The sequence below is a fragment of the Enoplosus armatus genome, chromosome 21 (genome assembly GCF_043641665.1).
Source record: "Enoplosus armatus isolate fEnoArm2 chromosome 21, fEnoArm2.hap1, whole genome shotgun sequence".
Taxonomy (NCBI): domain Eukaryota; kingdom Metazoa; phylum Chordata; class Actinopteri; order Centrarchiformes; family Enoplosidae; genus Enoplosus; species Enoplosus armatus.
The window spans coordinates 15,353,349-15,381,144 of record NC_092200.1 but is presented as its reverse complement, the minus strand read 5'-3'; the positions used below and the strand labels follow the sequence as shown (position 1 = coordinate 15,381,144).

The 27,796-nt window shown below is 39.1% G+C and overlaps 1 protein-coding gene across 1 annotated transcript; it reads right to left on the bottom strand.

Moving 5' to 3' along the window:
* Positions 1-29: 29 nt before the first annotated feature.
* On the bottom strand, positions 30-24,880 carry LOC139303952 (NEDD4-like E3 ubiquitin-protein ligase WWP1). Its single transcript, XM_070927768.1, has 25 exons — positions 24,724-24,880; positions 19,188-19,244; positions 18,788-18,876; positions 18,382-18,520; positions 16,213-16,337; positions 15,702-15,854; positions 15,391-15,463; positions 12,298-12,479; positions 9,926-10,340; positions 9,509-9,604; positions 8,589-8,763; positions 6,620-6,674; positions 6,101-6,185; positions 4,669-4,797; positions 4,025-4,097; positions 3,846-3,917; positions 3,566-3,654; positions 3,171-3,330; positions 2,823-2,956; positions 1,769-1,909; positions 1,535-1,655; positions 1,133-1,237; positions 788-884; positions 623-695; positions 30-230 (listed from the first exon to the last, which is right to left on the bottom strand). The coding sequence occupies exons 3-25, from the start codon at positions 18,852-18,854 to the stop codon at positions 131-133; spliced, it is 2,859 nt and encodes a 952-aa protein (XP_070783869.1). The 5' UTR covers positions 18,855-18,876; positions 19,188-19,244; positions 24,724-24,880; the 3' UTR covers positions 30-130.
* Positions 24,881-27,796: the final 2,916 nt, after the last annotated feature.

Here is a 27,796-nt window from a genome sequence, read left to right as displayed (position 1 = left end):
ATTTGGTTTAAAATGACAAAATAGCTTATATACATTGGTGGTTACTTGTGCAATTTTTTGTTTTGTTTGTTTTACTTGGCTGAATGAACAGCGACAGGGGAGGGAGAGAAACATAAGAGGACTTCTCCCTCTATTCTTGGCCGAATCCTTCCGTTTCCTCAATGGCAAACAGCAGCTTCTCTTTCAGCTGTTCAAAGCTCTTGTAAGGAGGCAAGTCCAGACGGTTAAAACTGAAAAGACAAAGAGGGAGGAACAAAAATTAGAATTAAGGGCCAAATGCTTAAAAAGAGATTCATTGTATTCAACAGTATTCTCCCATGCACTGATTACATATTATCCCCTGGATATTAACAGCTTTCTGAGTAAATTGTAGCTGCTGTGATGCACTTTTCTGAAACACTCATTGCACCTGTGGCGGCGACGAATACGTCGACAAATCTGATCTCAAATTAATTTTGTTATTAGTTACTTTTAGTGTTTCTATCCTACGTCATACCCGTCATTTCTTATCATTGAAATACTAATTTATGTAAATCCCTGTGAATACTAATATAGTGGAACAACATCTGGGAAAAACTATGAGAGGAATGAATCCACTGAATCAGAAGTAGAATCCACTCACCATGTGTGGCTCCGAGGAAGCCATGTGTCCTTCCCCACCTTCTCAATGCAGAACTTCTGGGGCCCATTACTTCCTGCAATGCAAACAAAGATGAGGGGTTGGTGTCTGAATGATTATGTACTAAATGTGTCTGTCTGTCTGTCTGTCTGTCTGTCTGTCACTGACCCATGAGTTCAGCGAAGCCGCCCAGAGGAAGCCTGCAGGTTCCAGTGACAAACTGCATGAGTCGCAGTCGCACTTCGTTGTCCACTTCTTTCACCAGCTGTGCAGGGGAGGACATGACAACACACACCCACACTTATCAGTGACCACACACTACTGACTAGACAGACTGTTCATCAACCATCAGATGATATGACACATTTCAAATAAACGTTGAAAAGGAGCAATATGAACTGAAAAGAAATGTCACCTGTAAGCTTTGCACTTCTGTGTCATAACACCATTAATGTGCAACACATGGAATATTCTAAGGAATATAGAAACAAGGCTGCGTCTGTGTGACCGTACCTGCCAGAACCAGATGATCTGTTTGCTGTTCCTCGTGTAGTGACGATACACTGTGTTCCTCTGCCAGTCCTGCAGGTCGACCTCCTGCATGCCACACAGCATCACCTGGATCAAACACACACACATAAAATACATAAATGACATGCACAACACAGAGAACATAAATAGAAGTAGAGTGATAGCTGCACAGGGGAATTCTCACACAAGAAGAGAGAAAATAATCATTTTCTACACACATCCATATTATTTCATCTTATTTAAGTAATGATTAATTAACCAGATTGGCTAATGTGTCTGGGATTCAAATATACACACATTAGAAACACGACAACAGAGGTCATTAACAGCCCTAAATAGGATATAGCATGTTATTGCACTACAAGTATGAGGCACACTGCTCACCTCAAGCTCCTTTTCATCAAAATACTGGAGCCACTGAAGTGGAACCACCTCATTGAAGCCGTCCAGGAAAGCTTTGGTCTGACCTTCAACCCCACGGGAGAACCTCCACTCTGCCATTAAACTGCAGGCAAGACAGCAAAAATGCAATCGTAAGTAAAAAAAAATTATTTACTCAAAATAATATTCTGAGGTCAGATATTGTTGCTGTTATGATAAAATGTGGTTATACTGAACCCGATATACTCCTCCTTGTTCTCCTCAGTGACTAGAACATTTGCGCCATCAGGTTTGAGGTCATGAGAAGTGATCTTTCCCAGGATCTCCATGTCCACTGAGAAGTACATCTCCAGACCGCACTCTTCAATGTTGTTGTCCCTGAGGAGAGATGACATTGTGTTCTAATTATCTTTAATCGCCCATAATCGAGGGCAAACAGCTTATTGTTGCAAAAAGAAACAAATAATTCAATTAAGATGTCTATGTTTCCATGCATAAGCATATAATCCGACTGCCAGTGTTTGCTCCATCTTTGTTCATAACTGTTTGAGGTCCCAACGTTTTCTCGATCCACAGTCCTCGACACCTTTAAACTTTGCCTGAAACTTATTACACGTAATATTTACCCAATACTCAGATGGGATGGGGGGGGGGGGGGGGGGGGGTATTATATAAATACAAGTGGCTTGTCTTGGCTGCAGGTGTTTTTCACACATACAATACATTGTCACCTTTTGGTTCTAGTGTTGTTTCAGTGTCACAGTGTTACCTTAAGGCAAGGGTTGAAAATATTCATATGGAATAACAGACGTCATGAAACATGAATGGAAAAATCAAAAAGTACATTTCTGTGACATCTGCGCTTCACTGTCCCCTTTTATCCTCTCTAGTGATCGCACACAGCTCAGGAAGAAATACTGTAGTTGGTAATAAGTATTAGTTGAAACTGCAAGTAGGGGGGAGCAAGACTTTTTTAGGTGATCTCTGTGCACTTGTTTGGCCCCCACAAGAGTTCAAAAGCATTTACAGTCTATCTGACTAAATAAACCGAACCAAGAGTGATCGCACATAGCGGGGTCAAGGGAGCTTGGGAGATTATCCAAGCAAAGAAGAACAGGGAAAGTCACTAGATAATCTATTTAAGAATGCCCATTGTGGCTCTTTAATCAAAGACTCAGAGTAAAGTGCTGTGATATTAAGAACCATCTAATCAACAATAAAAAAAAAATGCTCAAATGCTTGACAGTGACGTGATCATTACTGTCACAAGACAACCGAAGAAACAACTTACCTGATCCATATAAGTGAGTTGTAGAACTCTGGGTCGATGGACTCCAGGTCTTTCAGTATTAGCTTCTTGTTCAGCATCCGTTTGTAGAAAGGCAGAGAGAAGCCTGTGTCGATGAACTTGCCGTGGAAAAGTGCCTGCAGCAAGAGATAAATAAGAGAGAATTTCTTTGTGCTGGTCAATCTGAAAAATGGCTTCTATGGTGGAATATTGATTGGTTTGACACAACATATTTATTGATTGTTTGGATATTTTAGTCAACATACTTGAAGTAAAAATGTCAGCCTGTTTCACTTCTTGTGTTAGTGTAACAGGATTGTTTGCATGCATGTGGGCAGCACATTAACTTGCCATTGCGATGAAGCGGCCTATGAAGCAGAAGTAGGAGAGGTGGTCCGGGTTAATAGCTGAGGCCGGGTTGATCTGCAGGCAGTAGTTGCTCTTGCCGGCGTACTCAAACAGACAGTACATGGGGTTCAGCACTTCATGAGACAACAAGAAGAACCACTCTCTGCAAAGTGAGGTGTAGGACAAAAAGACAAGGAGAGAGGACGAAGATAACAGAGTGTATGTGGGGGGATGAATTAGAATAGAGATGGGGAAGGAAATGAAAGGAGGAAAAGATGAAAAATGAGAAAAGAGATAGAGGGGGAGACAAGAGTTGCACATCATCAGTTACTGCTTAGATTTAGCAAAAGGCTAGTTCACACTAAAACATTATTTATATATATTGTCATATACATTACCGTGCTAAGCCACCATAGTCCAGACCCTCCTCGCCCCTGAAGATGACATAGAGTCTCCTCCTCAAGTCGTAAGGCTTTAGAGCCATAATCTAATAAACAGAGAAAACACACAAGATCAACTAAAACACAACATCAGCAAGTGACATAAGCACAGTTGGCATACATTTTTTTAATATATAGCAAGGAAAACTTGTGCATGTAGGCTGTGATGCATCACTGCAGTTGAAATTCATTACTGTAATGCATAGCATTAGTTATACAATCGGACAGTAGTACTTACTTGCTGGAAAGAGTCTTCAAACAGCGTCTGTCTGGAGACGGTGATCTTCACATGGCTAGGGAGAGCATTGGACTGAAGACAGACAGGGCAAAACATGAATGCATTTTTTTGGGGGGGGGGGTCAGGACGACTGACATAGAACAAGAAAAGTGATGGAGTAAGAGAAGGAGAACACCAACCTGGCACAAGTAGCGAAAATGGGCAAGCTTCCATCGGAAGCTGCGCTCATAAGCAATCTGAGGGCCTTTGGTGCTGAGAGGAATAAAACAATTTAAAAGGTCAAAACGTAGCAAGTTATAAGCTGATAGATGCAATGGAAAAGAAGAAGCTTTTTTTTTTCTTACAGAGGTGAACAGTTGCATTTTCACCATATAATGAAAAAAATGTGGAGCATGTGAAATATGCTCTGGTATGGTCCCATGAAGCTAACATTTAGAAAGGTTTCCTGGCCTTCAGAGAAAATCTACCAAATTTCCTGACATCCCTGAATGAAATATAACCCTTGAAATGAAATAACAGTGAGAACAATTTTTTTCCGAATCAACATATATTTTTCTTTACCTTAAATATAACTTTTGAAATTAAATAACAAAGGGAACCGTTTTCTACCTATATTTTTCTTTACCTTACCTTGAGATGTACATTGGCTAAATTAAAGCAAATATTGACTATCTGGTCCTAGTAATCACTTCTCTTAAACTATGCACAAGCTCCAATGGCCACAGCTCTTCAAGCTACAGACAAACCACAGCGTCTGGCATGGCCTCATGTAAATGAATGTAGAATATATGAACACGTTAATTATTTTAAAATGTGTTCTTACACAGAGGACTTTCCAGTGCGGGGGTCACTGAAAGTGGTGGTTCGGGTGTTGTGATCCACAAAGTAACGAACCCCTTCCCTTGTGTACCGGATCTCCCACCCTTCAGGCAGAGGATCCTCATTCTGTAGCCTGCACACACACAGACCAATTATATACAGATAAATGTGGAAAATGGAAGCCATATCTAAGGATAAGACCTAAATCTAAAATACTAAGACAACATTTGATTGCAACAACATGCTGGGAAAACTTAAACATTACAACCTTTGGACCTTTGAAACATTACAACAGACTTCACTCCATACTTGGTGGTGGACTATGAAATCTATGTGCACTGTGCCACTACATCAAACATTAGTGAATGTTTGAAAATAACATGTTAATATTTCCTTCAAAGTGAATGTGGGTAAACCCAAAACAATTTAATGGATTGCAGAACAATTATCTTTTAATGATATTTCAGTATATGATGTATTGCCTCAAAAACAACACTTTTTCTTAAAATTCTACTTGAAAAATGGGGTCATATCATATTTTGAGAATTTCATGATTGACCAACTTTTATAGGCTGTACAACACGCAAGGTCTGAATTGCAATATGGGTTACAATCAAGGTTATATCATCTTATTATCACATTGTCCAGTGTTCTTCTATCATGGCTGAAAGATGGTGGGATCATTTCTGGTACTGTAAAATTGTTCATGACCCTGATATTGATTTGGTTATGCTTCTGATTTATATTTTTTACAAATCAAAAAACAAGGGCTATTGTGGAAAAAAAAATGTTTATCTAAATGTGCAGACAGTCTGGAGCCCTTGTAGATTAAATGTTACCGCACATCACGCTGTGCCACAAGGTATTTGTGACATTCTGTCACTCATCTTAACTTCATTTAAACCAAGTTAGAAAAGCAGACTTTGTCTCCCCTCCAGCACACATTAGGTGAACTCACTATACCACAGTTGCTGCCTCAGAATTTTATTTGCTGAAAATGTATTCAACAACTTTATGGTTAAACTGGTTAACACTGGTCTAAGCAGGAAAAAATATATATTTTGGCGCACCAGTTTGAGTGACTGCAAACAGGGCCAATAAAATCACTGGTAAACCTCAGAGAGAACTGTACCATATCAATGTGGTACAGGAAAAAACCCATTAACTCCTAGATGACATTTCACATAAAAAAATATGATCTTTAAAATAGCCTTAATTCTACATTCTATCTTCCTTTACTTAGATGTTCTTCCTTTTCATTAGATTAACAATAGGTTAGCCACCTAACAGCACTCAGACAGGCTTCTGTGAGTTATGATGTACAATATATCTTGTGCATTTTATATATACTTTCTAAGTTGACCACAGGGAGGCCATGTGTGGATAATACAGTTTCCAATTATTTCCTATTGTGGTTTTTCTGGCACTGAGCTCACCCTTGGGTTCGGGGGTCTTCCCACTGCGTTGTCTTGGTGTTATGGTTGACAAAGTACACTCGGTCATTGGAGTCCACACGCCTCTCTGGAGTTGATAAAAAAACACAGACAGGAATCTGTAGCTTTATAGACAGAATGGATAGTTGGCCCCACAATGTGGCAACACATGTCAGATTATCACTACTGCTGACTCATCCTATAAACTTAGACTTAATCGACCAGCTGTCACCTGTGAACTTTGTGAACAGCGAGTAGTGACAGCAGAAGGAAGGATTTCATAGGGAGAAGGTTGAGAGGAGCATCAAGATAGATGAGGCAACAAAACAATTTGGACACATTCAGAATAATCTTTTATATAACACCCATTTTGGCATGAAAATAGTTACAATGTATACTTTTCTGTGTTTTTCTTATCAGCAGTAATTGCCGATGTACATCCATTTCCCATTTAAAGTACAGTAGATACTGACACCAAGAAGAAAATGTGTACATCATTTAGAATAAAGAATGTGAACTCACCCCAACCAGGAGGTAGCGGGCCAAGAGGATCATTCTCAGCAGACATCATGGATGCCTGAAAACGAGGGATGCACACATAGACATCCATTTAGAAAACACAAGGAAGAAACTAATCTAGTAAAAAAAAAAAAAAAACTTCAAATATATAGGATATTAAAAAGACATTCAAAAATTAAGCAAAAAATGTATTCCACAACAGGAATCACGTAAATGGGAAATATTTCAAATGAAAACAAAAAGAGAAATAATCAAATGATGGAGTTTTGCTATGTTGCTGGCTAGAGGGCCCCTGTGGCTGGTTACTGCTCAGTATTTCCTGGCTGTCTGTCCTTTGATTTGTGTTGTAAGCTAATCACCATCGGTGAAGATGACATCACTGCTGAGATCAAAGACTTAGGAGAGGGACCCTCACAAAGACAACCAGATTAGGGCAGAGGCTGGGGCGTGCACATTTTAAATTCTGACATGGTAAAGTTGTCACCTTTAGGCTAAATGAGTTGAGCTGTGTATTGAGTGAGTGGGGTGGTCAAACAAATGCACCCAGAGGAAGAGATGGGACTCGTTAGGTGAAGGATGGAAAGTAAAAATAAGTTTTGGGTAACATAATTTGTAACCACCATCAGAAGCTGGGCGATGATGTCTAAGCTCATCATGATGACAAGATTGACAATTACCTTTTTACCCATACCAAACACATCATGGGGGTAAGAAAATAATAACGTTCACTTTTTAGTGCTTTGGATTTCTGACTTGTCTATTTACCACCTTCAATGCAGTCACCGGATTCCATTAATTTCAAAGTGGTATATAAATCAACTTGCAATGACTTGAAACTTGCTTTAGTTAGGTATCATAGGAAGTGTCATTTCTGCTCTTACTGTTGCATTGTTGTAGTTGCATTATGCACGGTGGTAATAGAGTTTTAGGTTCAGATTTATAGGAGAAGTCTGCACTGCATACTGGACAGAAATAAATAGAAAACCATAATTGAATAAAAACATTCAAAAGTTGAAAACCCCAAGATATAATTACTTTTTTAACCTAGCATATAAAATATTTGTGATTTGTCATTAAAGGGTTGGATATGCAAAAATGTGGTCCTTTTAAATGGTTGCTTTTTAATTATGTAAAAAGACAATGGAGACATTTCAGAGCTCTAGATAATTGTAGAAGGGTTCTGGACTGCTAGAATACGTGCACTATCTGAGCCATTATAGACTGCAAAGAGATCACTTGCACCACAGATCACCAGAAACTAAACTATCTTCACAGATTAAGATTTTTAAAAGTGGTTTCACACAGAGCCACAGATGTCTTCTCGGTTGTCTGTAGCACTGGGTATGTATTGGGGAATGGTTTGAGCCACATGCACACTTTAAAAAGGTGATGCGCTGATAAAAGCTAAAAGCTGGATAGATCCAGTATGGTCAGGTGACTCAATAATGCATAGGGTTCACTGAATGTAAGATCAAAAGATTGCAGTTTTGCAAATTGGAAGCATTTACCTACAATCCAAAATTGCACTTGTATACTGGGAATTCAAAATAAACTAAGGAGGAAGGTTGTATTTGGAATAGTACTTGCTGCTTAACGCACAAATTCACAGGGTGTTAAGTGAAAAGAGTGCAAATGTTTCAGCACATGTGGACTTTCCTCAATGCTGGGGAACCTGACTTATACTAATATTCAAATAATCTAAATTTCACTCATTTACAAATTGAACAGGGAATGTCCGCATTACTTGATTATCAGTATGTGGAATGTTAGTATGTACAGTATCATGTGAGCGGTATTCCACAGTAGAACTAAAACAAAAAGTATGAATGTTGATGAACTATGAATTAATTAATTATTAGGCAGAAGAACTAAATCCGCGATGCATGCATTTCACAGGTGTAAAAAAAAATGTTTTTAAAGGGGTTAAGGGGACAAGAGGATAGAGGAAGGGTGGGGGCGGGAATTGTCTTACAGAGTAGAGGTATCTCTGGTTAAACTGGTGCATAGCTCCCTGCAGCTGGCTGCGTTGGCTCTGCCACTGCTCAAAATTGCGGACAGATTCCATAGTGGGACGCTGCCACGTGGTGGTACGGGTGTTGTGGTCCACATAATAGATCCTGCCCCGGTCATCCACTCGGCGCTCCCAACTGGCAGAGTGAGGGAGATGGACAGTACAATAAACAGACATACAAAAAGCAATCTGGTAAGAAAATGAATGAGCCAGTCTGGAGTGTCAAAAGCACATTTCACATTTTTTTATTATTGATACCTGAAACTTGAGGTAATTCAATTTGAAATACATGGAAGACCCTGAAGAAACTACTAACAACTGAATACAATACATTAAAGTTCCATAAGTGTAAATGATCAACAACCAATCATAGAAACAATACTTCTGTTTGATGTGTTACCAGACATTAGCTCTCACTGAAACTGACCTAATCATATGTTAAACTTACCTCAAACAAACTCTGAATACAACCTACACCTTTTTTGTAAGCAGACTTGGCATGAGTGGAATAATATAACCTGAGGTGTCTTGATGTAGAAAATAACCGACTTTGTGGAGAAGACACCACGCCGCTTCACAGGATTCTGCCTTCAGATCTTTGGTTATATTCATACATCAGGACACTTCATTATGTAGTATCAGTTGCTTAATTATATCTTATCTATGGAGACCAAATGCAAGTGCAAGAAACTGAAACTAACTAACAATACCACTGGTCTACAACTACACAATGTTTGTTTAGATGCAGACATGGTTGAAAGCCATCAGATGTAAACAGGGTGTTACGAGGCCGAAAAGTCACTACTAAAACATACAGAAGTTACAGATTCCATGTCTGAAAAGAGTTGAAGACAGGAAGTGAGGAAAAGAGAGACACTCACCCTGGTGGTAGTGGCTGTGGTCTTTCCCAGGTAGTAGTCCTGGTGTTGTGGTCTACATAGTACGTTCTCCCATGCGGGTCTTTTCTCTGCTCCCACCTTAAAAGACACAACAATTTGAAAAACAAACAAAAAGCTTCATAAGGTTGTGCAAGAGGACGAAGATGGACACAAATACAATGTCAGAAAATGTACAACATATGTATTTACATGATTGTGAAATATGAGTGTATGTGTGTGAGGGTGTTTAGGTGTTGGATACTAGAAAATAGATTTTGGCTGGAGTATCACTTTAAGGTTGCACCCTCTTATTTACTTCACAATATTTGTTTTTTTTCCTAATATATATGTATGTGTATAGATTTTTTTTATGTTAAACAGTCAGGGGAGGCAGAAAATGCAATTGGTGGTGGTTTTTACCCTGGTGGTAGAGGATCTGAGGCTCCAGTATTGGGGACCTGCTGTCTGGGCTTGGCCGCATCTGTCGTTAGAGTTGCACTGCTACTACTGCTACCACCACCTCCTGAAGCATTCGCTTCTCCCGGTGCTGGGGAGGAAGAGGACGATGATGAGGCGGTTGTGATGGTGGTGGCCCCCTGTGCTGGGGAGGCAGCAGTAGCAGTAGCAGTGCCATCAGTAGGCTTAGCAGCTGAAGAGGAAGCTGGAGGAGCCTGCGTGGAGGTTGGCAGGGGTTGAGATGTGCTATTTGGTGCTGTGTCAGAGTCCGGCAGGGTGGCATCTTGATTGCAGTCCTCGTGGTTATCTGCAGGGGGCAGCACATCACCTGCTGTAGCAGACGATGGCCCGAGAGCAACATCACAGGACTCCCCATTGACTACAGGCAAGTCAGAGAAAGACAATGGTGCTGTTTACGTGCATGGTCTCAACATTTCCTCCATCCATGACATGATGTCAGTGATGTCTCAAAAAAATTGCCTTTTAAATGACTGACTGTATAACAACTGACCATTAGTCTAGAAGTCTAGGAATCTACATACATGTATGTGAATCAACTTATAGCAACTGGCTGATCAGCAAGCAGTGTCTCGGTGAATGTAAACATACCTATTGGCTAGGGGTGTAACGATTCATCGATACGAATAGGAAACCGGGTTTAACGTTAAAGATGCGACCACATCGATACACGGACCCCTGGATTGCTCTAGATGTACCATGAACCGGTTGATCGCCCAATTCTAAAGTTACAAATCGGTTGACTGAAGCTTTGATGCCAATTCTGCACTGTGTCTCCACTCTCGTAAAAGGTCAAAGGTAAACACAAGACTGAGTAACGTTAGCGTAGTGTTGCTTGCGAGGTAAAAACAAAACATGTATGACACGGTTTACAGTGCACCATTAAATCCAAACTTTGGAAGACATTTGTATTTCATAGGAAGGAAAATTGAACAAAAGTCTGGCCATTTGTAAGGTCTGTAAATCAGCGACTAAGTACCACGGTAGCACAACATATAGCACGACACATGTCAACACTCATCTGGTGAGACGGCATGGTGAAACCTATGCGGGTGTTTCAGTCAACGAGTGACCCTGTTAACTCGCAACTTTCAGCTGAATGCGTCTGTTGTTGTTGTAGTTCCAACAGCTGTTGAAAACAGCAAGATAATACATAGCTGTCCTCATAAATGCCTTTGTTTAGTTTTTCATCAGAACATACCCATTAGTCTTTGGAGTCTTGTTTGAGGAAACGTGTCACGTAGGCTACTAGCCGCATTTTGAACGTTGCTTGTTGTTACATAATGTTGTCAGTCTGTCAGCAACGAAAATAATTGGGATTCCCTGGTCTTTTATGAAATATACAGTATCTATTTGACGGTAAGCAATGCTACTTTTATAGAATTGGCTTATCTTAATTTATAATGGAAAATGAAGGCCTACATTAAACAAATGTTAAGAACTGTATCAGATTGCATCATATCGCACCGAATCGGATTGTACCGAATCGCTCTGTATTAAAATGTATCGTCCCTGAATCGTATCGTAGCCCATGTATCTAAATATGGTTTTTCAGCTTCTTACATCCAAACACCGTAGACTATGGCAGGCTCTCCCTGCACCAAAAGGCAGAACTCTATGCTTCTTTATTGCTGCTTTTTCCGCCCCAGTAGGGTTGTTGCTTTTCATTTGAAAGTCAAACTATACATTAGGAATTGGGAAATGGACATGGGAAAAAATGAAATATTCCTAAACATATTATAGCACCAAATTATCTGAGAAATTATGTGTGGGAGTATTTTGGACATATATAGATGGATAAAGATAAGGCTGTTTGTTGCCTTTAAAACAATGCAAAAGTAACGCTCGTATAACAATTCTGAGGTCACCTGTGAGCTTGTCACTCAAGTAAGGCAGTGGAGGCACCACGAATGAGGGAAACCATGCCAATTCTTATGATTGGGTACATGGGTAGCTTTTTAATTCATTCAAACAAATAGAGTTAGTTCTAATTTGTTTGGACTGATTTTTTTAAGTGACTAACTTATATTATTGGTATACTAGTAAACAATGAATATTCTCACATCAATCTCAGCTCAGTGTAGTCAATGTGCTATTGTGGCCCTGCCTTCCCTCCACAGCATACTGCGATCTGCTTCCCTTTTCTTTCTGTTTCTCTCTCCAGGGAGTTTACGACAGAGGTGCCGACATCAGCAGTGCTTATAGGCCTCACTTAATGAAAATTCATGACAAACCTGGGAACCCAGGGATTCTATTTTAAACCTTTCAAGGTACCATAATTCCCACATTGTGAAATGCAAACTAAGGATCAACCTCACCCGTCCTACTCTCTGTGTCACTGTCTGAGGGTTGGTGGATTGGGGTGGATTCAGGTGTGGCATCTCCATTGATGACATGACTAAGGGCAGGGCTGCAGGAGCTGGAAGTCACCTGACCATCCACACCATTGGAGGCCGAACAGGAACCTGACCTCGCACCCACTTCTGTGCCATTCGCTGAGCTTTAGGAGAAAAACACACAAGGAGTTCAAAAGCATTTTATCGAATCTGGGGGTGTGGCATAACAATTCCTTAACTAATCCTAACAAATGATACACCTATATATTACATGAGATATAATTCTTATGTATAAGAACAAAAAAAAAAGTTTTTCCTACTGGCCCATAACAGGCTTGTATTAAATTTGATTGTTATTTCCACTGTGTGTCAGATAAACGACTTTGACTTGTGACACTGAAACTATTGTCTTGTAGGCGTAAGGATAGGACATAATAGGACGACGTTGTGATGTAATGGGCACAGCTGAAGAGGCCCTTTTGTGAGCCGGCAGAGTTCAGTTGGTGCCACAGACGTGCCCACACTAAGACCAATACAAAATCTGTCACATGACTCAAGTCCAGGCTTTGTCTAGGTAAGAGGTGGGTTGCCAACCAGCAGTAAGAAAAACGTCAGGACAAGCCAGCTAACAACCAAAAAATAAGTCAGAAACAGTCAACTCCAATTAATCTTGATTATACTACCCAGCAGACTTACTATACTTAATACACAATTTCCAGTAAGATGCATTGCACAGAAAGTGATGTCAGCTAACTTCCCACCATATCTGCCCCAGTTTAAATTTCAGTGTAGAGCCCAGTCCTTCCACTGATGGTTATTTGTTCATTTGTATCTATTACAATACTTTATTTTCATCATTATACTGATGTTTCAATATTTGTAGGTTAACTATAAATACTAAGTCAAAGATAACTGGACTTGTCTGAGAAAGAGAGAGAAAAAAGAAGTACAGAGACACAACAGACAAGCAATTACTGAAATCATGTAGGAACACACACAGTTTGAACGAAACACATCATACTACTGTCGCCAGTATCAAGTGTTTTGACAAGCTGTGAAAGCTGGCGCCTCTGGCTCCACAGGAAGGGTCTCCCTACTTGGCTGGATGGAAAAAAGAAAGGAAGCGCAACAAAGCAAAGCAGAGTAAAAAGAAACAAATAAAATAAATCAACACCCAGGCAAGGTGAGCAAGTCTCAGGAACTAAAGATATTTCAGAAGAGAAAAATAAATAAAAGGAGGTAGGTTGAAAGAGGTGAATAGAAAAGATAAGAGAGGCAATGGAGTGAAGCATAACAGTGATGTAAGACCATGAAGGACAACAAGTTGAGAGACAAAGAGAGACACAAAGTGAAAGACATAGGGCAGAGGGTTCCCCAAGCTTCGACACAGCATTTATATAATGCAAGCGAAGTCACACTTTGGGGAAGGAGCAGGGAGGCTAATTGGCTAATTCAGACCAAAACTAGCACCCACAATTATATGTACAATCTTTGAGGCTAATCAGAGCCAATACCCTGCACAGCAGTTTATACCCTTGCAAGGCAGATTTAACAATCATTTTCTCCTCTGCTTCCAGGATTGCACAGTACATGCTCCAAGTCTTTCTGTCCGGTATGTACACTTTCATATACAGCATTTATTGGCCAACAACGTAGGTTGCTGGATGATGTTGGACTGTTTGGTAACAAAATATGAGCCAGGTTTAACTATTTTTGCCAGACTACCCTGCTTTTTTTTCCTTTGCTATTTTGCTCTTTAACTGGTTTGAAGTGGGCAGTGCGTAATTAAAAAAAAGGCCACATACTTGTGTGCACCAAGTTAAGCAACCTTTGACTAAAAAAGTGATGACAGTTGTGGGGTTGTTTGCTTATGCTGCCAGTACTGTCAGTCAAATCTGACCAAACCACACAGTCCTGGTCGAGCAGATTAGCTGAGTTTCTGAGTTTCTTAGTATTATAGGTATACAAGTATATATAGCTTATTTAGTCATGAATATTTAATGTTATAGGGAAATGCTTGAGATCTGAAACCACATTTTCAGGGGCTTGAATGTAGGACCATTTTCGGTTTGAACACTAATGCAGGGTTTCTTGCAGCATTTTATAGTAAACACGCTTTGATTCTGTCTTGATTGATGGAGAGGATATAACATAGCTATTTTTGTGTTCATGACTAAGAGAAAACATATAAGAGCCAAAAACTAATTTCTTATTTGTTGTAATCATTCTATTTTAGCCTACTTAATCATACCAACCATGCTTCCCTGTTTTGAAGTAGAGCTAAACTTCTTTCATGTTTTAATTAATTGAAACAAAAACATGTATGTTATTTTAAATGTTGTGTGTTCATAAACACACGTTTAAGGTTTCATTATTTAAACAACAATGATAAGGGAGGATTTTGTCTCACCATCACAAATATCCCTCAGCCTATCTGGCCGAGTACATTTCGGGAACTCCCAGGGAGGGGGAACACTACTAAGTTTTAAATATACCCCTGTTTGTGTCTTGCAGTCCTCTCAGCAACTGCAATGCAGAGAGGAGCCAGGCAGCCACAACCCTCTCAACCCTCCCACTAACCTCCTGTCTGTTGCGATGACCAGACATGCTTTTTTTTGTGGCTTTCCAATAAAAACCTGTTAGCCTCACTGAAGGGTACTTTTACCGTGTGACAGATAATACACACTGGCACCAGCGGGGCAGCACGAGAATTTAAAGCAGGAGAGGGAGATATCCAGGACTGAGAAAAAACAAGACACAACACAGACAAACAAAACACAGACCTCCCTGAGGTAAAAAAAAAAAAAAAATCTATATATCAAAAGCCTTTTTTACATGAGCTGGCGTAAGACATAGATTGGGGACACACACCTTGGGGAGGGGGAACCATGCTAGCACACGGCCTGTTAGCATTCCTTTACTTGAGGATAAGCATGCTCCTTGGTTTGAAGGAGTTATTCTAACCAGGCCAACAACCATTTTAGGAGAAGTGAAGTAGACAGAATCTTCTTCCTCAGGAAATAAGTGGAGCAACATACAATACCCCAAAATGGCTGGTTTGTTTAGTTAGTTTACCTGTTGGCAGCCCTTGAGGAAGAGGAAGAGGAGTCTCCATTTTCATGAATGGTATCGCCATTCTGTTGGAATTCTGGAAAGGATTGGAGAAAACAATGTTACCCTTCAGATATTTTGCGCAAGTGTATATTTAGTAACATGAATTGGTGAGTGCTTCATTGTACAAGAATTAGGTGATAGTTTCCTGAGTACATGTATCTGTATGTATGTTTTTGAGGCCTTTTCTCTCCCTGTCATTCACCAGTACACATGGTAATTAAAATTGGTAAACCCACTATCACCCACCCCTAACATATAAACACTCAGCTCACTGGTGCCATTTGCTGCATTGCCGTTGGTAAGCGGTGCCAGTTCCTCCTGGTCAGTGACAGTCAGTCCATCTAGGTAGACAGTCAGCTCCCCTGTGGGTACCAAAGCTCCCTTCTGCTCCACGGTCAGTTTCAGCACCTCCTTCACATTCTCCACTGTAGAGCCAAAGCAGGGATGGATGTGGGAAGAGGCATTACAATGGAGTGACATCGAGAAAAACATCAAGCAACCCACTTCCATAGAAATTCTTCATTTACAATGTTCACATTAGAGAAAAAGACACATTCATCTGCAGTGTAGGATATCAGGTAGCAACAAACTTAATTATAAATCAAGAGGTGATCAGAGATGATTAGGGTATGTATGTAGCAAAAAGACAGGAAAAGCTCAGAATACATGATGAATCTGCTGCTGTAACTGTGCCACAGCTGTATTTGTTAAATAATGAACACATACCACCCTACACCTTGCATTATAATATGGTTCTGTACGTTTGATGTAGCTTAATCATACATTTTCTGTCATGCTGCTCCAAGGCTTGAATTAGGTCTAGCGTGGCTTTGCCCAGCAGAGCGTCTGCCTTCAGGGTGTGGTGACTCCATACTTTGAAATCCACCTGTGTGCGCGGGGTTACATTCCTAGAAGGTCAGAACACACAAACAAACACACACAACAAATGTAATTCTTAAAACAACTTTTAACACAACACTCACAAATTTACAACATCATCAAAAGAAATACAACAATCAAGAAATAGCATTGCTAAAGTGTGTTCCTTTTTCTGCTGTAGTAATATACAAAGAAGAAGAGTGTATTTGTGTACACGATCATTAGTGTTTTTTTTTATATCCAGGATGGATTCACTAAACACAAAGGTTTTTTGTTTTTTTTGCGATACTCACACAGATTTTCAATATAATTTAAGTACATATAAGTGTTGCATAACCATATGAGATTTAATCACTGTAAGAATTCTAAAAAATGTTTGGGGAGGACAACTGAACACATTTGAGTCTGTAAAGAGCAAAACATGAGATGATATATGTACATTTAACAAAAAAACATATGCTCCCCCTCAAAAAATCTCATGAGAGTAACTTGTCCTTGCTGCAGGCTGAGCAACTAATCTACTCAGCTCACATAATGCGGCTTCCTTGTGTTTTCTGTCCTCACACAAAATGAACACTACACAGCAGGGTCATTGTATTCACGGTTGAGTGCATCAGCCTAAAGAGAAATATCTAGGATCATAGCCTAAACACCATGAGAAGGATTCAGAACAGCTTGCTAAACATCCACGGTGCATACTCAGGATCACAAACACAGCACCACTCTTTCTTGTCAGCCACAATTACCCCATCAAGACGTTTAGCATTTGCAATGACATGACTCTGGCATGTGGCCGAGCCATCCGGAAGCCAGAGAGCTGTAAAACTCTGCCATATTCAGGCTGCTGGCTCCACTAGTGTCTCAAATGATACAATGAGCTCTGTGTGTTGTTGTACAGCATTTTCCCTTGTTCAAATAATTATCAGATGAGCCACCTGAGGGTTTTTTGTCAGTATATTTTGAATATCCGTGAAATAAGTTTTTTTAAAACATGCTATGTTTGTTTACATAAAGTATACACTGTCAAACAGACATGTTTTAGGTAAAGGGATAGATTTGTGGTACTGCTCCCTTCAGTAGAGATCATTATGTCGTATATTTTGCAGAGGATTGTAGTTTGTTTCACATCTGCCCTCCAGAAACTGAACCACCTCCATATGATCGACCCGCTGTTATCTTTGTGTGGAACTAAAGTTAACTCAGTCAGGACAACGATGGTTCATTAGTTTGGGGAGTCTGTGACTTTGTGAGAGAGAGAGAGCAAGTCTCCTGCATGTAGACGCTGCCTAAATGCCCTAAAATGAATTACTTGAATATGACAATATGGTCATCTGCCATATTGCTCATTAATTGATACTCGAATATGGTGGATATAGTCAATATATTGTAAATTATAATATAAAATGATTATGAAACGACAATTATCTCTATATCATTTTCCTCAATAGAAATATAACAAATGTTTGATAAATGTTCAATATAATTTAACCACCCATACACCAGGTGAGGGTGTACACGAATGCACCTTAAACGCTAGTTGCCACGAGACAGATGCCAGAAGACAAAGCAGAACAGTCGCAATCATATCGCAGGTATAGAGTTATGCTTACAGACACCGTGGCTGACAGACTTGCAGTTGGAGTGGAATAAGCAGAATACTTGTAAGCGAAATTAGCAACACCAAAGAAAACTCAGTGCCCATGACTAGCTCAAAGCAGGACGAAGCTATCGCAGACAAGAAAGGTCACTTTATATATTGATATTTTGGCTATTTACAATCCGACAAAAAACAGAGCAGTGTGTCCTTTAAACTTGAAAGAAATAATTCTTTGGCATGGTAATTATCAATATTGACTGATGATGATGATAATAAAATATTAGGCCATATCGCCCAGCCCTACTATACACTTAATATCATGCACACAGATGTTAAAAGGAGAAAAAAGGGAGAGAGAAGTCAAAAAACTGGCATTAATTAATGATCTAACAGTCTGTGTATGCGACACACACATACACAGACTGTTAGATCATTAATTGTTAGATACACAGAGGAGGCAAATTGTTGTTTCTTACAGAGTGAGCCTCTCATCCCATTTAGGACTGGAGGAGCTGTGAGACTTCGCTGTGCGGCGCGACTCCCCCTCTGCTGTCACCTCCACATAAATGGCAGTCGCAAACAGGGTCTTCTTCCTCTTGATTTTGGCACAGGAAACTGGCAGTGGGTACATATAGGAAATGAAGAGACTGGTGAAAAGGTTTACTGTCAACATTTGACATTTTTAGCATAAAGTTGACCCTTTTATTCAAATTTCCAAATGAAATAATGTGATAAATTATTGATCCTTAAGGGAAAAACCTCTTTTAACCCAGCTGCTGACATGATGCTTCAATGGTAGCTCTCCGAGGGAGTGAAGGGGTCTAAGACCCTGAGGCCACCCTGCCACTCTCAAACATTATAGCCTACTGTGTTTGGACTCACCAATGGCATGGAGCTGTGACGTTCCTCTGTGGTTATGGCTAGACTCTCTAGATAAGGCCGTGGCCATGTCATACACCACAGTGGGAAACCTTCAAAACCATACACACACACAGACAAACAAAGCAAACATCAAACACACAAGACATATAGTATACCCAGTAAATTCACAAATAATAAACAGGTGAACTCTATAGGGGAAGGTTCCAATGAAAATACAGCTGACAAGTTGTAGAAGCTGTTTCACCATATCCTGACCATTTTGTTGAGATCCTACCAGATTTTAGCTATTACATAACTACCTACATTAAGAGTAATATTACTTTATTTAATTAATGTTGTAATTGTCTCCAATATTATAATTCTTCATAAACATAATGCAGGAAAAACAATCTATACTCACGACTGGTGTGTGCTGCTAGACCCTCTGGTTCAGCCCACTCCGTGTCCCATGGTTCCTCTGAAACAGCAGAGAGCTAATTTTTAGGACGAGGCTCAGCACATCTGGTGCAAACTGCAGCAGTTCAAAGTCTGACCTCTGATTAAGACACCAATTTATTCCTCTGTATGTATTAATTCTGTAACATACAGTGACAATTGTTTCACACATAGTAACTGTTGTGGTCTCCAATAATAAATACATTCTGTGAAAAGCCCCTGTTGCTTTGCCTTTTTCATTGTCACACAAAAACATTAGATCTAATGGTATGTTCTATAGTTGCACACTTGGCTAGAGCCTCACTCCAACTGATCACCAATCACACCTGCAAATGTTTGATTGTTGTTTTAGCAGTTGTCAACCACAAAACTCTGTTCCTCACAGCTGACTTTCCCACTCACAGCAAAAACCGACTTCTTCCTTTCAGTGAAATTATTATTGTGCAGTGATTACATCTTAATGTGTCACTACAGTCTTTTGTAAAGTTCTGTTGTAAGGCTGTAGAGCTGTGTCTTGGATTTTCCATCATCTACACAGCGCAGTTTATGAGCAGAATGTTACAGTGTGGTGTAGATTTAAATACACAGGTAGAAATATGAAATGAACATCTTGTTCTGCCTTCTTAAGACGGCACTGTAATAGATAGATATCATTTAACTAGTATCTAATGCAAAAGGAAATAAAATATAAAAGTTTAATTTATATTATTATTTAATAATATACAATAGTGTGCCAATTTTATATTGTAGAAGATATTTTCTTTTTGCATCACATGGGACTAAAAACCCCACATCAATTGGGCCAATGTGCTTTCATCGCAGTACTGAGAGACTTTCATTCATGCTAACTGATTACAGTATGATTATGAATATACTACATTATCATATTATATTGCAAAACCTTTATATACGGCACTTAAGTGTTTTTAAGAGTGCTTAATCACACTCAAACATCATGATCAACCTACAAAATTAAGATGCCTGTTAGGAGAAAAAAAAATTCTTTAAAATCTATAAAATTTGCAGTTAGTAAATTATGCTGTCTATGTAATTACAATTGATCTCAAATCAAGACCATTGCAAATCAACATTAAATATGCAGGGACAAGAACATCATCCTGATCACCCAGGTTCAGGTATGCTAGCTTCATCCACAACAACCAGGAAAACAAAACAAGACAACAAGGTGAAGACACATGTCCATTAATTGTCTCAGCTCAAGAAATCACTACACCCACTGGTTCCTGATCCTATACCAAGGTTCCAATTAGGACCAAGCGTTTTTTGATATGATTAAATGATCACAGCACCAGGTTGACACATAGGCTGGTTGATCACCCAACATAGACTCCAAGTTGGAGCAGGCAGCTTTTAAGCAGCTTAGGAGAAACCCAATTAAGAAGATAACAGTCCATGCCAGAATTAACTGATCAGTGCACAGGCTACAGGGCAGATGGAGACAAAAAATTATCCAAGTCAGCAGCCCTGTGCCAGTCAAAGCCAAGTCTGCTATCTTGGTACACTCAAAGTTTCATACCAAGTTCACTAGTGATCTGCTAGGTTAATCAGCCATTTAAAAGATCAGAGCCCAAGTTAAAGTTTACCTTATTTATTTTACACCTATCAATTATATTAAATGTCAAAACCTCTATTCTAAATATTTACATAACATAAAACATATCCATTTTTTCTAAATGCTTTAAATGTAAACCTTTCCACTTGTGTAGTATATTTAATGCAAAATGAACTGTCATGTACAATACGGTCATTCTCCTGGTAAAATTTCTATTAGCACAGAAATCAAACAGTACTGAGTAAGTGGGTAGGCTTATTTACATCTTTAGCTTATTTTGAATTCCATCTGCATGCTAATATTTTTTCACTAATGGGAATCTTTTAATGGAGGTTAAAACATTCAAAACTTAAATGGATGGGGATATATTCAAATCCAAAAAAACATGAGCACATTGTGGCATTCTCTGGGTGCTCCAGTGTATTCTGACAATCAACATACAAGTCAGATGTCCTGCAGACGAGGGACGTCCTAGTTTTTTCCCCATGATGGCAATATAATATTCATATTTTCAACCACTGCAAGAGCTAAGACCTCCACACTGTAAGCACATTAAAACCAATCTAAGTAAAATATACTTGAGAACTGAGTAGCTAAAGAGTCTTAGAGTGATTTGTGAATATAGATCATTTTGAAAATATCGATCTGTTAGATTAGCCTGGGGCATCCCTACTGAAATCATTTAATTTGCCTTAAGCATAAATGTGGACTCCAAATGACTAGCAGACTCTGAGACATAATTCAATGAAGAGCCTTATGATTGAAAATATATAATGAAAGATGAAAACAAAAAAGCTTTTTTTTCTTTCAACAAGGTCATAAGGGCATTTGATCAGCGAGTTATACGGTTAAATGCAACCCCACAAGAACCCCAGACATCTTAACTCCCATATTCTGTGCTTTTGTCTGATATTGCATGGCAGATGGCTGAGCAAGTGTAATACAGATCTCCTCTTGTCAAACCCCTTGTGAAGACACCCAGCAGTGATAGGATTTGACAAATTGATGTATGTAAGACCTCTGGACACTTAACCACTGTCAGCACATTAGTCATACACAACAACTCCCTGCAAAAGGTAATATCCATGAAGTAATACAGAGAATACACTTTAAAATGCACTGCCTCATACAGCCTCAGTCAGCAGGAAAAAAAACTCCAACACGAACTACTTCAAAAAAAATTAAATATGGCCTGATATAGCAGTTTTTTGACTTATCGGACAGGCCAGGCCTTCCCATTTCTTAATTATGCCAGGTTTAAATTTGACTTAAACTTGATTCTTCTGAAGGTTTTCTAAGAGGTAAAACAAAAATCCAACAGGCAAAGGGGGTCTCTGCACACTAAAAACAGCATGTCTGAATACGGGCTGCAACAACTAGTCAATTCATTGACAAGTCGATCAACAGAAAATAACAACAACAATTTCAATGACTGTAAAGTAAAAGTAAGTAAAAAGTAAAAAATAAAGTATATAGTAATAATAGATTTTAAGTTAATTTTAAGTACAAAAAGGACTAAATTAACTGGATAACCTCCTTAAATGTGAATATTGGCTGGTTTTCTACTGTGGTTAAACTAATTATCTTTGGGTTTTGGACTGTTGTTCAAACAAAAGCAGCAACAAGTTCAGTTCAGCAAAACAATATTTAACCTTTTATCTTAGGTTTGCTTCAGTTTTTCTTGTATCATTGTGTGTGACCGGTTGGTTATACTGTCTAATGTGCTGGTCAGTCTGTAGAAAGAAAAGCCAGCAGTGTTGGTGTAGGGGTGGATTTGGTTACAAAACAGCTAGCACTCTGCTTACTGCTAGACAGTGCACTTTATATTTTGTGGTGCATGTGCGTTTGTGTGTCTGAATAAATGCCAAAGCTTCTTTAGGGAAGGTTGTTGACAGACCTTAGAAACTGGGCTCATAGCAGGAGTATTAACGTTGTCTAATTTCACACACATAACAATTCACACACCAACATGGATGATCAGGCCCACATACACAGTATTAAGAGTTGCCAGCACTGGAATACATCTAGGCAGACCATGATGTCAGGGTTAAAAGCTTCATTTTTACCTGCCATAGGCTTTGATAAGTCCATTTAGACCATGTAGGGTTTCACTGCAGCAGTTTACTGACTATCAGGCACCCCACATTGGTGATAACAGCATAGTTTAGCCTAGGTAATGTGACAGTGATTCTGCTTTCAATTTCCCTGCATCCAGTTAAGGTTAAGTGAATAACAATCTTTAACATAGCTCTCCTTTATCTCAACAACAATTGGGAGCTGTTAAATTCTCACAACTTTTCTTTATGTTGGCATGACACAGTAACTTCACACAGTGGTGGCAGGATACAACTCCTCCTTTCCCCACAGCTGCTTTCTTGCTTTTCAAAGGCCAATGTGTGTGTGTGTGTGTGTGTGTGTGTGTGTGTGTGTGTGTGTGTGAGTGAGTGAGAGAGAGAGAGTGAGAGAGAGAGTGAGAGAGAGAGAGAGAGAGAGAGAGAGAGAACACAAACAAGTGCATTTCAGAGCCAGAGAGCAAAAAGTTGCTGCTCAAGTGACAGCTTCCTGTAAGTAATCCCTCCCCCCATGTGGCACTAATATATACAGTATATGACAGGCAGAGATGCCAAACCACTGTTCATAGCTGAAAGACAGCAGGACATGCACTAATGATCCTGAAATACAATATCCAAATGTGTAGAAAACCTTCATTTGCCACTGAAACAAATAAAGTCATATTTAACCATTTCTGTTTGAGACCAAGCCTAACCATGGAAAGGGAAAGGAAGACAACAGGGCCTAGCCTTCATTGACAGGGATTCCCATCAGATATTAGCTGACCCCAAGTTAACTATGTTAGCTCTGCGACATGTGCTCAAAATTGTCTTTGTCAGTCAGGGAATGCTATTTGCAAGTGTTACATTGTTTGTGTCCAGCATCTATAGAAGGGGCGCTGCTGAAATGTTGTAGCAATGCTGTATTAAATAGAAGTGTGCCTCATGTCAGGCCTGTGTTTACCTGTGTCTTAAGTCAGGTACGGTGCATGACCAATGAAACACAGTGTAGACCAAATGTCAACACCTTTAAAAGTTAGAGATAATGTTAACCAATGTTTTTTTTTCTTTGCTGATTACAAAGTTCACTAAACAAAACCTTGAATTATTGGATAATGAAGGAGCAGATTGCCAACACTATCGAATTTTACGTAAGCCATACGCCAACATCACCTTAGTGATATTTCAAACGCAAACACACAAATCTCAAATATGGTTAACGGGCATTGGCTAACTTTGGATAATCATGCTAACGTTAGCTGACAAAGTAAGAGTAACTTAAGAGGCAACTATAGGCCTCAAGAGAGTAATCTCCTAAATCTGAGCCAATGTTTGGTAACCTTATGATTGGGCCAGACATATCACATATGTACAGCATCTGTCAAATAAGACTGGCTAACGAAATGTAGCCATGTAACTTACTGGCACTAGTCCGCAACGAAAGCTAAAGTCAGTTAGCTAGCTAGCAATAAGCTAGCCAGCTAGCCACAGAAGAAAATCCCCATTATAGTGTTACTAGTTTGAGTAACTAGCTAGCTTAACGCTAGCTGACTACCCTTCTAACAACCGTTATGATAGGTAACTGGTAGCCAGATGGTAAGGTCGTCACATAATTGTAACAGTCAATGTGTTTGTTTAATCTTTAGCTAGCTATACAACTTGCAGTAGCGCAAACACGGCTAGTCCAATTGCTGCCAGCTAGCCGGCTTGCTAACTAATTTTCTTAGCAGCTTTGTTAGTTGTGTCCGCCATCACAGAGATAGTCAAACAGTTTGGTTAGATGTGGAAGAAAGATGTGTGAAGAATTCATTTTTGACACAACAAGAAAGTCGTTCGTAACGCTGGTGGTTTAAGTTACATAAGCAGTAGTGTTTTACCTTCTCCGTTGTTCCGCTCCTTTCCTAACGTTACGCTTCTGTGTCTCTGCGGTTCTCTAACGTTACGGTTGTCGGTAAAATGCCCAACCGTTCAGGCCCCACAGTCTGCTACGGTTCTCTTGCCATCTCTGTACAAAAGGCTCCGACCAGCAAAACACACGGGCGACAGGCGCGCCACCCCAAATATTGCTGTGTAATAACACGGGACACGATAGTTAACCCTCTGAGTCAATACCTTAGATATATGTTTAACGTTAATGTTGTTTTTGTAACCTCGCTACCCAGACTAATTGTTGGACGGTTAGATCAGACCATATGTTCTTTTCCTGTGCATATCATCTACAAGTGTAATTTAAATATGCATAATGGGTGTACTTTTTACAGTACACAAACCAAGGTACTCTAGTCTTGCTATCATTATATTTTATGTGAATTCTAACTTTGTTTATATTAATATTTCTTAAATTTGTCTCATTTTTATTTACTTATTATTCTATTCTCATATTCTCATACTCGAAATTTTCAGTTTTTATATTTTAGTGACTACTGCAGCAATGTTGCTCACCTTAGACATACTGAAAGGCCTATTTCATTTCATTGTACAAATGGTGTGGTTTAAGTTTGTTGTTACAAAGCCTCCTAACCTGGGAGTCAGGACCCAAAGGGCTTCCAAGATAAATCTGAGGGGTCACAAGACCATAAAAAAAGAAAACAAAAAAAGTGTTTATTTTTTTCTGACTTTTTTTCTCATTTTTTGAAATTATGAAATAACAAATACTTTTACATCTTCTGGCTGTAAAAATCATTCCAATCAAACCATCTGAGACACCCAGCAAACATTTGGCATATGTAAGCTCTCATTCCCAGGTTTCACGTTTTTCAGGTTTGAGGTTTGAAATCAAGAGTTTACAGTGAGATTTATGCACAACACCAGGCCAGGTTCCTATTATATCTGATGTGCCTTAACTCACTGACATCTTTTGACTAAAGCTTGTGTCCATTCAATAAATTATCCATCTGCAAATCTTAAATGAGAATTTTCACTGTAGAGACCAAAGACTGATACCAGACTGGAAGAAATAGGAGGGAAGGCCCAACTATACACCATAAATTTTCTTTCATTCTCTTCCTTTTAATAACAGTGTACAGTGTGACAGCTGAGATGAAGTTTGGACTTATTCTGCCAATTTGTGTATAATTTGACATTCCAGCTCTTATAATAACATGTTTTTCTTACTATAAACACATTCCATCGAGTGTAAATACATCCAGAGATTTCTTCAACCATTCAGGTAGAAATAGGACATGAGCGTGCATTAGCAGGGTGGACAAATTGAAATCAAAAGTATGAGCAATACAGTAATAGTCACTTTATACCATTGGTTTTTAGGTGAGTCAAATGGGCTGTTCATTTACTTTCAAGACAACAAACAGCAGATGATTCCATTAGTCCATGCTTTTTGAGTATTGATATATTATGGGACAATGTGTAGATTTCCCTTTCTCCATACTTACCCCACTTCTAACCTCTACAACTGAACAACCAATGTCTACTCTCACCAGATCACCTTTTAACTTCATATATACTGGCCCAAATTCATTTGAAATTAATTATTAATCACTGTGTCTTACATCATCAGAACAAGTGGGGTTTTTAGAGGCTGCGCAGGCTGGAAAGCATGTTTTAAAAGGCAATAATAATTGTTGACTCAATAATAGCAATGATATTAAACCTGAGCATTATTGTTTTTTGCAGCAGGGCAGTAAAAATCTTAATCATTGCTGGTGCAAAACCAAGGTAATCAAATCTGTAATTCAAGCGTCAGATTTGCACATGTGTTTGGGAAATGTTTTTTTGTTTTTTGACACTGAATTAATGATTCTGCTCTAATATTCTTGAGTTACAAACTCTGATCCCCATAACGTCAATCATTGAATTTTAGGGTGACTTGGTTTAAGGTTAGGGTAAGGTTAGGTTTAGATTAACGTTAGGGGTATGGTTAGGGTTAGGCAAGTAGTGGTTAGGGTTAGGGTGAGTCACCAGGAAATCAGTGTAAGTCAATGTAATGTCCTCTGAAGTCATGGAAACACAGCTGTGTGTGTGTGTGTGTGTGTGTGTGTGTGTGTGTGTGTGTGTGTGTGTGCTGACCAACAGAGGATGCCTAAGTAAACTTTTGTAAACACTTTCCATAATTGCAATAATTTATATGTGTAGTAGTCCACCTTGTATATTTGTGTGTTTATGTGTAAAGACTTGTGAATGTATTATTGTGTCACATGTATTAAACTAATAATTTCCACAACTGCAGTGTTATGTTGGGTTCACTCAAACATAATGAAATTGTTAAATGGATTTCTGTGAACCTGTGTTTGAATGGACACACCATTGCAGTAGCGGCATGCCTTACATTGAACCAGAAACCTACTCTTTACGACAGAGACAGTAAAACAAAAAAATAGAAATAGAAATATTTTATTTACCGTAAAAGTCTACCTATACAAAATATACCTCAAAGGTACATAAAGTCAACACATGCATCTGATTGAAATCAGTGGTGCTGTATTTGAGTTTGTGGCAGGGGACTTCTAAGACTATAAGTTCCTTGTCAAGCATTTCAGATGGATGTTCTCCAAACATTTCACAGCTCTCTTCCATGGGCTATGTTTCACTTCACAATTCAACACCAAACATATGGAAAAATATGAGATTAAAACGAATAGTCTGTCAACACTAGGAAATTTATTTATTTATTTCAGACAAAGGCACATTTTACTTGTGCCATCTACTTTTTCACACTTTGCACATATTATAAATATGTTCAACTCTACATGACTCCTTAACTCTGTCCACATTCAGGTTCCCAACAGGAAAAGAAGGTGACTCCATGACCTTTCCCTTGTGCCACACTTTGCCTACCATTGTGTAACTCTTCTGTTGCCTTCCTAGAAACACAATGACTGTGAAGATTTGCAGAGATTATTAGTCCGAAACACCAGGTAGTCATAATATAAGGTGGACATAAACCTTGCAGTGCCTTGCCATATAGAGTATACTAAATGCTGTACTCTCGCG

Coding starts and splice junctions, on each gene's coding strand:
- LOC139303952 (XM_070927768.1), bottom strand. CDS start 18,854: ATGGCCACGGCCTTATCTAGAGAGTCTAGCCATAACCACAGAGGAACG. Junction 3,655..3,845: donor TTGAAGACTCTTTCCAGCAA/GTAAGTACTACT, acceptor TCTGTTTATTAG/ATTATGGCTCTAAAGCCTTA. Junction 696..787: donor CGGCTTCGCTGAACTCATGG/GTCAGTGACAGA, acceptor TTTGCATTGCAG/GAAGTAATGGGCCCCAGAAG.